The sequence below is a fragment of the Astatotilapia calliptera genome, chromosome 6 (genome assembly GCF_900246225.1).
Source record: "Astatotilapia calliptera chromosome 6, fAstCal1.2, whole genome shotgun sequence".
Taxonomy (NCBI): Eukaryota; Metazoa; Chordata; class Actinopteri; order Cichliformes; family Cichlidae; genus Astatotilapia; species Astatotilapia calliptera.
Window position 1 is genome coordinate 21,005,473 of NC_039307.1, and position 14,478 is coordinate 21,019,950.

General features: G+C 40.5%; 2 protein-coding genes and 1 long non-coding RNA gene across 4 annotated transcripts in view; 1 reads left to right on the forward strand and 2 right to left on the reverse strand.

Annotated features, from left to right (window-relative positions):
- Positions 1 to 14,478, reverse strand: part of LOC113024198 (MAP/microtubule affinity-regulating kinase 4-like) — a 597,794-nt gene that overhangs the window by 271,517 nt on the left and 311,799 nt on the right. The window lies entirely within an intron of this gene.
- The window catches only part of LOC113024199 (uncharacterized), a 37,656-nt gene that overhangs the window by 22,957 nt on the left and 221 nt on the right, over positions 1 to 14,478 (reverse strand). The window contains exons 1-2 of one of the 2 annotated variants that reach the window (XM_026171071.1): positions 5,247 to 5,930; positions 2,399 to 4,316 (exon numbers count right to left, since the gene is read on the reverse strand). In XM_026171071.1, coding sequence (XP_026026856.1) covers positions 2,399 to 4,252 — 1,854 coding nt within the window. In that variant the 5' untranslated portion in view covers positions 4,253 to 4,316; positions 5,247 to 5,930. Of the gene's footprint in view, positions 1 to 2,398; positions 4,317 to 5,246; positions 5,931 to 14,478 lie in introns of those variants that run through there. The other variant, XM_026171072.1, reaches the window with a different exon arrangement.
- Positions 6,028 to 9,210, forward strand: LOC113024214 (uncharacterized). The gene is made up of 2 exons (XR_003272640.1): positions 6,028 to 6,557; positions 6,651 to 9,210. It is a non-coding gene; the product is annotated as an uncharacterized LOC113024214 (long non-coding RNA).

The following is a 14,478-nucleotide window of genomic DNA, read 5'->3' on the forward strand; positions in this document are numbered from 1 at the left end:
ATAAGGCCTTGTTGCTAAAACAAATAAACACAGTAACAAAGCCCAATATCAGCTTAATCTCAAGCTGTTATGCAAACCAGATGGGTTTGTTTTACAAGCTGAATCTGTAACAAAAACTTGGTCTACTGGGGGATGCAATCATTAGTCAGTACAATATCTTGTCAGAGATCATTCCAGGCTGCTTCTGTCATTATCCACTAAAGAAACTAACATAAGCTCAGTAATTCTCTTCGTGATATTGAAAACACTCTTCTCCATTTTTTATGTCCCGTGGGATAAAGCTTTACATTTTTAATTTATATTTTATCAGCATGGTCTTCTATACGGCACAATTCCTGCGCTAAACTGGACACACAAATCACGTTGCTGTCAAAGATGAGGCAAGCCATCACCATATGGTAGATGAATTGTTGGCTTCTTCCACTGGCTTAACTGCTCTTTTCAAGTTCCAAAATCCTGCTTTTTTGGTGGGGTATTTAAAGTCATCATTTCTAAGTTTGAAATTAGAGCCAGGGGAAAATGTGGCACTGGTTTTCCATGTCTCCCTGTTGGAGTATGACCTATTGTTTTTGGCAGTTGGTGGACTGACTTCAACATTAGTCATGGCTAAAAGTGGCTCCAAAGTTTCTAAAAAATTTATGTGGAAATAATGCTATGATAATCTTTAGGATTACACAACCCATAGGCTTTTCAGGAACACAGCTATAACCAGAGTGTCAATATATGACACATAAACCACTCAGCACCAGCTGATTTTATGGTTTCTATTCTAGACTACAAGCCAAATATTTTTTTTATTGTATGCCTGCATTTTATTCTACTATTAGGAAGGGGTTGTGGTATATTATTAGGGTCATGGCAGCACACATCAATAGATTTATATACAAAACAACTGAATATGACCAAACAATAGCACAATAATCAGCACTATTTTCACATTATGTAAACTATAGCCAACAAGCTATAGTTAACCACACACTACACAGTTGCACATGGACTCCTTTTGTTTCAACAAATAATGAATGAGTTGTAATAACATAACTTATGTCATCACATGAGAAATTATAATTGCTAACAATACGGTATATTCAAAAATAGAACCCAACCGATATATCAGCCATGCCAATACCAGCTGATATTGGCTATTTGCCGATACATTCATTTCAACATTTATAACAGGTGATACATGTAAAAAGTAAAGAAGATTCAGGAGAAATACTCTTCAACCATGTTATGGGTAATAATGCAGCAAACTTTGCCCACCACTCTTAACTTCACTTATGGCAGCATGTATCTGGGGACATCACAAACACAAGAGCCAGTGGATTAGAGAAGAGTCAAGAGTGAACGAATAATCCACAACTTGTGACGGAAAAAATGTCATATTATCTTAGTAGGGACCCATCAATAACTACACACAACAGGTGTTAGGGAAATCTATTTATGCTTTGTATCTCTCAACGAATAAATATCAATTGGCATATCAGATATTTAAATCACCAAACACTGGTATGAGCCTTAAAAATCCTATATCAGTGAGTCTCTATCAGGAAATATCTGTGTGGCTCTTTGCAGTTACCTTGGCATTCTTATAAATGGTGTTACTATAAATATCTATACTTCTGATTAATGCAAAATAGGTGAATTAATATGAATATGAAACGTTCAACGAGTTTTTATAATAAAACAAACTCAGATGTGTCACTGTTTACAAGAGTGTGATCAATTTGATCTTGAATGTCACACAAGAATTTAACTTCTCACAATACGTTTCTTGTCCAAACAACATGCCTTCTTAATGGGCCCTGAGTTGAAATTAATGGGCTTCTTACTGTTATTTTAAAAGGACTGAAACTACAGCAACTTATTAGCGAATACAGTTTCAATTGTCTGATTGTTGCTTTGCTTCACTGATCCCAAATCCACGAACTGCTTCTAAGATTTTTGGTATATTTTTGCACCACATAAGCATGCTGCTAACAGTGTGAAAACAGCACAAGATACAGTATTTGCTAGAGAAAACAGTTTAAGCATTTCACCCTAGAGATTACTTTGAGCTTCCAACCCCTCTGCGTTCATGGTCTCCATGCCCTTATAGGACCTTGTTTTGCAATGAGCGGTTGAGAAAAAGTACAACATTTCACAGACCCCCCCCCCCCCCTTCCACACAGCCCCCTCACAGATCTGTAAGCATGTGAGAGTGAAGTCAGTGTTTTCCGAGACACTTGCCAGAGTGTGGGACCAAAATTATGTGTGCCCAGTAAGTGTCTGTTCATTAGAAGCATTCAGGTCGCAGAATTACAAAGACAGAACTTGCAAAACTGATCTAAACTAGTATACATGTAGTACATGTAGTAATTGTACATCCATTACACTTCTGTATCATATTTATTCTTACCTTTCTCAGCCGCACTTTGAACACGTTGTCTTCCTTCTGATCTGCATGCTCATATGTTCCATCTAAAGCCGAACTGCCGTCTTGTGTATCGTTGTATATAACTGAACGTATGTCTTCCCTTGACGCCTCCATTGTGGCTCCTGGCTGGTGGTGTTCTCTGTGACCATCTGCCACCTCAGAGGCAGGTGACTCACTGAAGTGAGGACCTGAGGCTCGGTTACCATGGAGTCCCTCGTTGACCTCTGTAGAGCATGGTGGCAGGTTTTGCGTGTGTTGTTCAACAACCTCGTGTTTATCATCCAAACAGCAGCGCTCAGCAGCTGGATTTGGGGTACTGTTAACATCATTATTCTTTTGAGCATGAAGTAGAGCGCTGTCTTTTGCCTCCACAGGGCTGATCTCTGGTATAGTGTCCAGTTTTGAACAACTATATTCTGTCTGATGAGGAATGGCGAGATCCTCACTAACAGGCACTAAACTTTGGTCAGTATTTCCCAGTGACTGACTTACAGAACCTTTCACATCCTTATCTGCACACTGTGTCGTGTTTGTCCCAATGGCATCTCCTGCATGTCCAGAATTCATTTGTTTAGATGACACGTTGCTGTCTGCCATTAAAGAGCAGCACTGATTTCTGACACTAACATCAGATGATTCAATAGGTCTGACGTGTCCTTTTTTCTCGCTGCTTTCTGCTTGTGCACTTTTCACTCTCTGGGGCCTGCTCTCCGCTAACATTTCAACATTGTGCTGCTCCAACAATGTCTGGTTGGATATTTCCCAACCATGATCCTTATCCAACGGTCCAGCACAGTCTTCATGGTCCCGCTCTTCTCCTATAGTGACTCTTGAGAGACAGCTCAGTCCTGTATTTTCATTTAGAGTTCCTAGGTCACTCAATCCATCTTGCTTGTCAGCAGAACATGCACTCCGGCTCTCAGATATTCCTTTGTCACATTCTCCATCTGCTACTAATGATTCCACAGTTTTGTTGATTAGCGCCAGTGCTTCACCACCCTCCATATTTGCTGAGCTTAGCAGAGCATTCATACCAGGCTGGTCAGAGATGACAGTCTTGCTTTCCTCAACATCTGGGAGATCGGTTTGAGGTTCCTGTTCGCCAGCAGAGCAACAGTTTACTGTGGCCCCAGTGATTTCAGGAGGTCTGCTGTAACCCTCTCTATGGCTCCCCTTTGTATCCTGATGGTTTGGAACTTTGCCAGGTTGCTCACCAGCACATTCAGACAATGGAGGCACATTGTTGGAAGAGATAGAGACGTATTGTTGGTGAGAGATATGTGTACTTTTAAAGACCCTGTCATCGCACATGCTGTGATTCTGGCAACTTTCTGTGCCCAAATCACTTTTATTATCGATAGTTTTATCACTGCTATCAGTTGCACAAGAAATATTTGCACTAGACATACCACTGTTTGAATTACAAAACTCTCCAAAATTCCCAGGGCTTGCGGTTTGGAGATCCTCTGAGTCAGAGTCAGTCTTTGGGAGTATGCCAGCACCCACCAACTCATAAGACCGATCCACTGACTCCTGTAAATCCTTTCCATTGTTTTCCATTAGTTTTAAGTGTTCCGGTTCAGTATCATCATTCATCACAGAAGCTCCCCCTTCACAAGTCTGAGCAGGGTCATCTATAGGCAGCTGGTGGCATCCCTCTGGCATAGAGGAACACCTTGCCCGTCTACCTTGTTTCGAACCCGCAGAAGCCATCCATAGCCCATCGCCTTCGACCCCATGACAGCAGACGAGATCCAGATCATCATAGCTGTACTGTAATCCTGACGGGTGAGTCACATGCTCCTCCCAGCTTCTTTTACGTATGGCAACTGGCATGATGGGCAGCCAATGCTATCCCATAAAGCTGCTTTTGATGCCAGGTTAAATAGAAGGGCCAGATCTGGTGCAACAAGAGGAGAAAAGGAGATAAGAAATAGCCAGTGTTGCAAAGTTTTCACTTTGCAGGAGCTGAACGTACAAATAATGGTTCAACTTTCAAGTAAGCAATCCAAGTGTATTAATTTAACCCAGGAAACCGATTTCTTTTGAAGTTTTTCCATATTTCAGCTTGGCAACTACAAGTAAACTACTCTGATCTCTAACAATTGTTTAATTTTTTAAGACGGAGAAAGTTTAAATCGTTGAGATTAATGTAGACATCCCTCCGATTGTTTATCTTATCACAAACAGGAAACTGTAAACAAAGCAGTTTGTCAGATTTGCACCATTTTAACAGTGAAAAAAAAAAGAGTCTGAAAAAGTGCTGGGTGTTAGTTAACAGTCTTTCTGCACCCATTCACCTACAAAAATAAGAGACTGAAGTAGATTGAAGTAAAACTGGAACAGAATCCAACACTATCACAGAACCAAATGCAAGTCTTATCACAGAATTCAAAGTAAGATATTCTGCATTACACTGCTCTGTGTTTTTTCTTCCTTTTGTGGTTGATTTCAATTTATAGATGTGAAGAAACATAGTGTAAATCATGGAAGATTTACACTACTCCGTAAATCTGCTATGTGTCGAGACAGACAAATAAAATATTTTGATTAAAGAGAACCATTCTGTACTATGTAAATAACACAATTCAAAACAACATAGCATAGCCACCTTAAGTAGTCTGTCACAAAGAATCTGATTTTTTTTAAGTGTATTGAAAGTATTTTAAAAATGGAAGACCTGCTTGAAGAGTTTCTTTTCCCAAATATTCATTTTAAGTCATAAGGATGGTGGTTCTAACTGCCATTTGCACCCTTTGGCACAAACATGTACCAGATTTGGTTATATGTAAAATAAGGGAAAGATCCAAAAAGCAGTCGCTCCTCTTACTTGCACTCCAACGAACAGCTGACAGCCGAACTCCACATTCTACAGTGGAGGAACACTGATGTTTACTTCTCATAAATACTCCAGTGATGACACATTGTTTAGCAACATAATCTGAAAGCTTTTGTGGAAATCCAGAAGTGGAATATATAATCCAAACCAAAGATTGCAGATCAATTAGTTCCTGAAATGCAGTTTGCCAAGAGATGTTACTCAAGCTGACTTTTCATTCATCCATCAAAAGAAATCTGTCCACGTTTGGGAAATTTTACTTCACTCTTTCCAAGCAAGAAGTCCTTACTTTAAGCTATACAAGCCTTTTTCTAGACTCGAGTCAGTATCTTCGCAGTAAAACTGTTGGACAGGCAGTGAAGCCCCCAGAGGAAGGCAGAAAGCCGGGAAGCAGTGAAAAGTCCATGGACAACTTCCATCTTGATCACATTATGGTTTTTGCTGACGCTGAACGCTCAAGAGTCGGGGTGGTGTAAGAGGGGCTGGGTTTTCTTTTCTCCCGGCCCTCCCTTCTCTCCTCCGCTCTATCCTTTTTTCTCATCAGGTCCCCTCCCCGCTGGTTTTGACAGTGAGTCTGAGTCACATCTCAGGAGCCCCATCCCCCGTCTCACAGCTCTCGAAGCACACCATACACTCCACCCTCCTCTACTGTACACTCACTACTCGCTATTTCAGAAATATTGCTTCTCTTTTCAGGAGACATTTTCTTCATTCTTCTTTAGCTCCCTATTTCACCGAGCTGGGAAGGAGGAGTTGGCTTTGATTAGTAACAGACAGGCTGCTTCGTAAGACTTCGGGCTGCGAGCCAACTGAGATTGCTCTAATGTTTTGGCAGTCATATCTGCAGCAAATTTGTCATCTTGTAACTACAAGTATTCTTAGATAAAAATACTGGCACTCGTGAAAAAAATACAAGGCAAGATATCTTTATAGTTAATCTGGTTGGGGAGAGGTATTTAAAAATACACTAAAATGGTAAATCATATTTCAGCATTAAAACATACTTTATAATAATGGAGACGGCTTTAAAAGTGCTACGAACCTGACAATTTTCTTTTCAAGGAGATTAAGTGGGAAGAAAAAAAAATATTTAGGACCAAAATACCAGCAATTCATTTCCTAATATAGTAATTTCTCTGTGAAGCACTTTGCAGAAAGAAAGGGCAAAGCTGGCAATGACTGCTCTTCATATCACAAAGACCAACTGACATAATTTGTTTTTAAACCCATAGTGAAATTAGGATCATAGCACAAGCTGAATATTTCATTTGGAAAGCCCGGACCAGTTGAAAACCTCAAAACGTAAGTAATCTCCTAATTTCACTAAAAGTTCAGCTATGATCAGATTTATAATGAGTGTTTTTTGTGTTGGGTTTTTTTTTTTTTTTGTTTCAGTTGGATCAGCTGCATACCAACAGGGACAGTCCAAGCACAAGAGAAAACTGGAATGAAGCCCCCTCCAACTATCTCTCTAACCCCAGCCTCTAACCTCTGGGTCATCCAGATGTGAGTTGAAGCTTTGGATGAGTCTTTTCTTAGGGGCTGCACTGGGAAACTGTGCACTACCATAAATGTTGCCTCTCCGGGGACACAGATGGTCGAACTCAAGGGCAAGCCATCCAAGTACAACAAGACTCTGCTGTTGCATGTCACATGATGCACTCTGCACTCTTACACCAAGTGCCATGTAATGAAATGCAGATTTTTTTTCGGTTACAGAAGCTTCCATGTGGATACAGTTGGTGTTTGAAGTGCGGAGCCCGACACAGAGCATGACTCAGGCTATCCACTCATTATCTCCTGCGGACGTCCAATGCTGCTCTATAATTTAAAAGGCTATGCCTTCCCCTGCCAATCACACCATCTTGCTTGTCCTCAGGGCAACTGGTGTACGTCACAATCTGATACACCAGTGATACTGTGAAAACACATATTTAGGCAACAACATGTGCAAGAGAAGATGCCCATCAGCAATGTTTCTGTGTGTGCAGTTGTGTGTGAACTGGAAGAGCAGCGAAGCACTAAATGTGGGAGGTTAAAGCAAAATGTAGCTTTGATGTGAGTACAGATCTACAACTACTGTGGAAGTTCAGGGAGGGACTAAATACAAGAATGTGAACATACCAACCATGACGTAACAATATGTATGCTGACCTTCAGCTAGGAAACTGTTAGGAATGTTCTCCATTCATGAAGACAAAGCTTGCCAGCATGCCACCAATTAATATTTAACACTGAACACAAAATACAAGTAGGCAGATTTAAATGATGTACTTTGCAAAACATACATGAAAATACAGTATATAAAAACATTTCTACATTTCTAACACGCTTGAAAGCCAATATTTGGTATGACGACCTTTATTCTTCAACACAGTTGTTTTAGGCAGGCTTTCTTCTAATTTCTTTGAGAAGTCTTCAGGAGTAATTCTACAGGCTTCTGTGAAAGACCTTCAAAGCTCTTCTTTGGCTTTTGGCTGCTGTTTGTTCTCTTCCCTATCAAGATGATCCCGTACTTCTTCAATAAATTCTGGGCTCTAGTCAGGCCTGATAATGTCCTTCTATCCAGATATGCTTTTACTGCATTGGCAGTGTGTTTGGGATCATTATTGTGCTGAACAAATGAAGCCATTGCCAATCAGAAGCTTTCTAGATAATATTGCAGGTGGATCAAAATCTGACAGTGCTTTACTGTATTCACAATTCCATCAAGAACTGTAGCTTCATTTGCTGAAATACAGCCCCAGTACATGACAGAGCCTCCACTGTTTTACACCCAGGCACCCACAGCTGACAGTCTCTCCTGACAGTCTCCCCTGACCAGCTACATATATATTGACGAGAATTTGAAAAAACAAAAATTGATTAATCACTCGATAAGACCCACTGATTTTCAATCCAGTTCTTATGTGATTTAGAATACCCCAGTCTTTTCTCCCTGTTTGCCTTCCTTAAGAATGGCTTCCTGACATCCAACCTTCCACTGAGACCATTTCTGATGAAGTTTTGGCAAACAGTAGATGAATCAGCTGAAGGGCCAGATGTATCTCTCATGTCCCATGTCTGGTCTTTGCTGGAGTTTTTCCAGTGACTTTTAGATGCTGTTCATCTGCTGCAGACATTTTTGTTTCTTTTTAGGTCTCCCTCTCCCTCCAAGCACTCTGAAATTGGATGATTCTTTTTTGTATCATTGTGTAGATATTTGGTCATAAATCACAAAGCCAGTTTAGCATTCAACTACATAAATAGAGACAAGATTATGACACAAATCTATGACAATACCAGGACAGATCATTTGTTTTTAACTGATCTTTAGCAGGAAGCACAAAAAGGATATGAGATATTTCAGGGTTTTTTAATTGGACTTTCTTCATTTATATGGGCACAGCGGATTTATCCAAAGGATTCTGCAATATTTCAGTCTGGCTTTACCAACAGATCTGCCATCCATTAAGTCATGCCATAAGTCGTGTTTTTTATGGGAACATGTATTTGCCTTAGGAGTCACTGTTGCAAGTCAAACTCAAAGTCCCACACAAGAAAGGATGAGCATGACCATTTTTATAGGCATGCAATAGTGCGGGTCACAAGTCTGGATCAGTCACATACATGGATAAGAAAGGACCATTCATGATTCACCCTATAATCCCCCACTGTTCAACCCGTCAGATTCTTAAGTGGAGCAGCGAGGGCCCAGAGGAAACAACCCCACATTCCTCACTGATATAGTTTATTATTGGAAAAATAAGTCAGTCTAAATCATGTGCATTGAAGAACAGTGTTTGCCCATGTAGGAAAATCTAGGTGACGTTTGCAGAGAAGAAAAATACTGTCCCGCCCATAACTGAGTCATTTTCAGTGCTTTCATATACAAAGACGGCTTTGAGTAGATCTTGTTGCTCTTTTTTAGGGTTTCTTTAAATAACTTAAAAAAAAAAAAAACACTGTACTTGCCTGGTAGTTATGAGAAGTTGTGAAAATTGATCTTAGGTTTATTAACACTAAAAATACAACAAAACAAAGTTTCTCATCAGATGATCTAAATATAACATCTGCAAACCACACCGAGCTCTTTGCAAATCTTTCCTGTCACTTGCTATGCCCTGTGGTTAACAACTCTTTTTGTCTACAGTCATGCTAGTCTAAATAACCGTGTTTGAGGGCTGGGTGGGAACTTGAGCAGTCACAGTATTCTTGAATGAAATATCTCAATGAATATGATGCAACTTAAGAGGTTTGCCTTGATGTTTTGATTTTAAAAACTGCTTTTGTTCATTTTTTGATTTTGACTTGCTTTGTTTATGTGGGTCTAACCTCAAAGACAATGTTGTGGGAGAAACCCAGAGGCCCACTGATCACAGGTCATAGTGTGACTCCAACCGTGGGAACAGGAAGTACAAGTTATTAAGAATACAGACCATAATAGGCTAAAATAATCTAATCTTCCTAGGGAAGGGGCTCTGTGTCTGTGTGTGTAAATGATGCAACTGAAGGACATTATAACTGTGCATGATGGCAGTTATATACGGTGTGGATGTATGCAACTGTAATAGACTACATTTGTTTTTCAAATCAAATGATGGGCTTTACATTTGTATGACAACAGTGGAAACAAAATCCTCACACACTCATAAAAGTCCCACCAGTGTTCACAGTGGACCATCCGGCCTTTCTTTTTTTGGTCTCTTGCATGGTTAAAGAGCTTGGACAGCCAGCATTGTATTGCCATTTCAGAAGTCTCATTAAGAAGGCACCCCCCCACCTTAAAGAGGTCCCAGCAGATGGCTGCCCCTTCCTGAATCTGGTCTTCCTGGATGTTTCTTCCTGTTAAAAGGGAGTTTTTCCCTTCCCACTGTCACCAAGTGCTTGCTCATAGGAGGTCTGATTATTGAAGTGTTCTCTGTATTGTTGTAGGGGTGGTGAAGAGAAAGCTGAGCGTAAAAGCGTAGCTCTCAATTTACTGTTTAGTCTACTTTCCTACCCTCACCTATGGTCACGATCTTTGGTTAGTGACCAAAAGAACGAGATCACGGATACAAGCAGTGGAAATGAGCTTTCGCCGAAGGGTGGCTAGCCTCTCCCTTAGAGACAGGGTGAAGAGTTCAGCCATCTAGGAGGGGCTCGGAGAAGAGCCGCTGCTCCTCCACATAGAAAGGAACCAGTTGAGATGGTTCAGTCATCTTACCAGGATGCCTCCTGGGCGTCTCCTGGGTGAGGTGTGTGAGGGTATGTCCCGCTGGGAGGAGGCCCCGGGGCAGGCCCAAGACACTCTGGAGAGATTATATCTCTCAGCTGGCCTGGGAACACCTTGGTGTTCCCCGGAAAGGCTGAAGGAGGTGGCTTGGGAAAGGGAGGTCTGCGCTTCTCTGCTTAGGCTGCTGCCCCAAACCTGGCACTGGATAACCAGAAGAAAATGGATGGATGGATGGTATTGTAGGACCTTTACCTTATGATATAAAGCATCTTGATGACTGTTGTTGTGATTTGCTGCTATATGAATAAAATTCAATTGAATTTATCAGAATTTTTCTGAGCTGAATTGAAGTGAATTGCACAGTCACTCACTCAGTCACTCACTCAGTCACTCATTCAGTCACTCATTCAGTCACTCATTCAGTCACTCATTCAGTCATGCTGGTTATGGTGTGTTGGCTTTGTCTCACTGTGCAAAACCAGGCTGATGGAGAGCAGACACACACTCCTGTGTAAATACATAAATAAATAAATTTGACTCTGACTGTCATTCACTGCATCATTCAAAAGCAGGAACCTGCAATGTGTGCTACCGTACCATAGTGGAATATTTATTTAGCCCCAATTCTTTTAAACAACACATATTTTCAAAATATTAAATATATAATAATATATAAATACTGGAGTTATGGCACATCTGGCCAAATAGGACTACCTGGAAGGGGGATTTGAGTCTTGCATGTATTGCTATGTTTGCTATGGGTGATTGTATTCTTAAAAAGCTACAGTTATATTTAAGTTCCTAATTATAATTGTTTACAATTATTCTATAAACCTTACATTGGCAGAAACAATAAATGCTCTATCTAGCTTCAGATTATATGTAACCACAGCGAATGCTGAATTTCTTTTTTTCTTTACTTTCACAACTCGCAGTCTTTATATAAAGCCACTTTCAGCTGCTCCCTGACTACAAATGACTACAAATGCAAACAACTTATTCAAAACAAGATAGTGACAGCATCACAAACTGGCATCTTCCATTTCCCAGAAAGTCCCCTCCTAAAAAAACAGCAAACTTTTATTGGTGACCTCATTCTGGAGAAGCAGGCATACTGTAAACAAAAACAGCAGCCAAGAAAGCCATTTCAGTTTTTTTAATTTTATGAGGGGAAGTCCTAAACTATCCAAATAAAGGACTTAAAGAAGGAATTGTAATCTCCACAGAGACCTTTATGAAACTGTTACTTCTGATTGTGACCGTATGAGAGTTACTTGACACTCCTTCTAAAAAACAGCCTTTCTCTACTAAAGCTGATGTTGTTTACAGTTAGGAATGTGAATTTCAAACATCCTGTTTAGGCAGTAACTTTTTCATCTAAGGAAGGACAAAAAATAAGATACAACTTTTTATCTTGATGCTTGATGGCCCAGGTAAAGAAATCACAGAAAGTTGATTCTGTTCACTTGTGCTCTGCGTTTTGAGTGGGAGAAACATTTCATCACTCATCCAAGTGAGCTCTTCAGTCACTAAAGAAGACTGAAGAAGAGGCTGTAGAAGTGAATGACTGACAAAATGTTTCTCCCACTGAAAAAACAATGTCCAGATGAAAAGAACCAACTTTCTGGGATACAACTTTTTAAGTAAAGGCAGACTATTCCAGTGGTTCTAAAATTACCCAGAGGTTCCTGAACCACAGCTAGTGGGTCTGCATAGCATCTATTCATCGGTTTTCTTGCACTTGTCCATCACTAGGGCGCCATTCATTCCACCTAACACAAGGCACAAAGCAGGGTATACCCTGGACAGGTCGACAACCGTTCATGCTCACAATCATACCTAAGTACAATTTAGAATTGACAATTAATACTGTAAAAGGATCCCAAAACAACTAACGAGAGAAGCCATACAAGCATGGGGTAAACATGCAAAATCCCCACAGAAAGGTTTCAGCCAGGTAGTGAATCCAAACCCAAGACGTTCTTTCAGTGAGGCAATACAGTTAGGTTCCCCCCTGTCAGAGAGGAATGGATCAGGCCCCGCGCTGCACAGCTCTGTTTTGAAGTCGGAACTTTCAGCCAGATTACCTGTCAAATTGGTGTTAGTATTATGAGGCAGCAGAGAGGTCTTGTAAATTTCTCTCCCCTTAAAAAAGTCACTGGCCCCCAAAATTTTGGATCTCAACTTTATAGATCAAAGCCTGGTAAGGTGGTGATGACAGCTGGATTTGATCGGTACACTCTGGCTCAAACACATGCCTCAGAAGCGTATAAGCGTCTGCACCTCAGCATATTGTAACACCTCTGTAGCCTTAAAGTAGCACAAAGAAAGATGAATTCTTACATATACACAAGCTTATACGGTTCTGCAAACACATGGTCATGAGGACTTGCTAAAGTTTACCAGATTTATAAAATAAAAGTAAATCTGTCTGTTCTTGAATCATATTTATTTAAACAAGATACAGACAAGTGATAGAATTACTTTACTCGTCTTGGAAGACATTTTGAAATGTAAGCAATTTATCAACGCTTAGTAAAATGCACCAACCTTGCAGGATTCCTTACACAATCCCAAACTGGACAGTGTCTGCGAAGTGAGAAACTGAATATTTATCCTGAAGTCTTGTTGTTCATGAGGAATTACTCTGCATGCTGGACCAGACCCCGTGCAGTCCAAGTTAGTGAGGTACTACACCCTCCCACCCAGAATTCTGCTGAACATATGCAGCACTGGCATTAATTCATCCAGCTGAGAACCAGAAAAAACGTGTTGTCCTTGGACACTGTTGCCACAGCAGCATCAGCAGGAAATACTTCAGACCAAGAGTCAGAAAATGAGGGGCCAGGAGTCGTTTCATCATATGATGAGCGAGACCTCTGAGCAGCTATGTTTCCGCTCCGTGTTCATTTGTGTTTCAGTTCCAAGCGAAACCTCCCTGCATCTGCACCGGTGCTCTTACATACACTTGAAACTGCTATTCGGGTGTTCTGCAGGATCTGAATTAGCTTGCTTTTATTATATGCTGATTTTTACTGAGAATGAAGATTTGCCCCTGTGTTCATATGGACTTCAGAGTTACTAAAATATCTTTATGTGTGAAATTTTACTTTGCAGGAATGTTGAATTTGTCATTTAAGAAAGACTACTCCTACTCACAGTTACTTTTCCTTACAGTCTCCCACCTAGTGTGTTTATTGCAAAATCAGAAGCAAAGCATTTCTTCATCATGATATTGTGTGCGTTCAGTCCACTTGGAAGTCGTGTCTTCAAACCTTCACATTAAGACAGGAAACCTTTTGGGTAATACATTAAACTATGTTATTGTGAACTTGGGCATATTGTAAGCTGTTTGGTTATCAGCTTACAATATGCAAAAAAGTTCAAAGAAAACAAAAATATGACTCACAAAGGGGCAGATTTTCAGGACTACAAAAGTAGTGAAACAAAACACCTCAGACTCTACTGAACTACACCTTGCCCTTACTTGGACTAAATTAGCGTGCATCTGGGATGCTAATTTAGTCCAAGGGTTAGGGTAAGAGTTTGGCTAACCCAGTACAGTGTACAGTGATTCAATCTGAGTAGTCATGAGCTAGAAGGTCTACAAACACCCTATCCTCACATTTAAGCTGAGGCCAAAATTCAAGCGCTGGAGTACTCAAACAGAAGGACTGCAGGTGTTTGCCTGTAATTAATCAGGTAAATACAAGTTGATGGTCTTAATGGGATGACCTTTGCATTTCCTCAATATGTTACATACACATGCTACTTGATTCAGAGCACAAAAGTGAGCGAATTTACCGAGCCGAGCGAGATTGTGAGGTCCATTCGCCAGCTGTACAGACACTCCCTCCCTTCCCCGTCAGAGTGAAACTGCGCACACGACGTGCAGTGGGATAAGTAAACGTTTCAAGTGCTATACAAGCTCACTCATTTTTATACAGTCAAAGAACAGCTTTATCAGTAAATCACTCATTTTTATCACCTGAACATTAACTACCTTTGGAGGCTAAATACCAACCACAG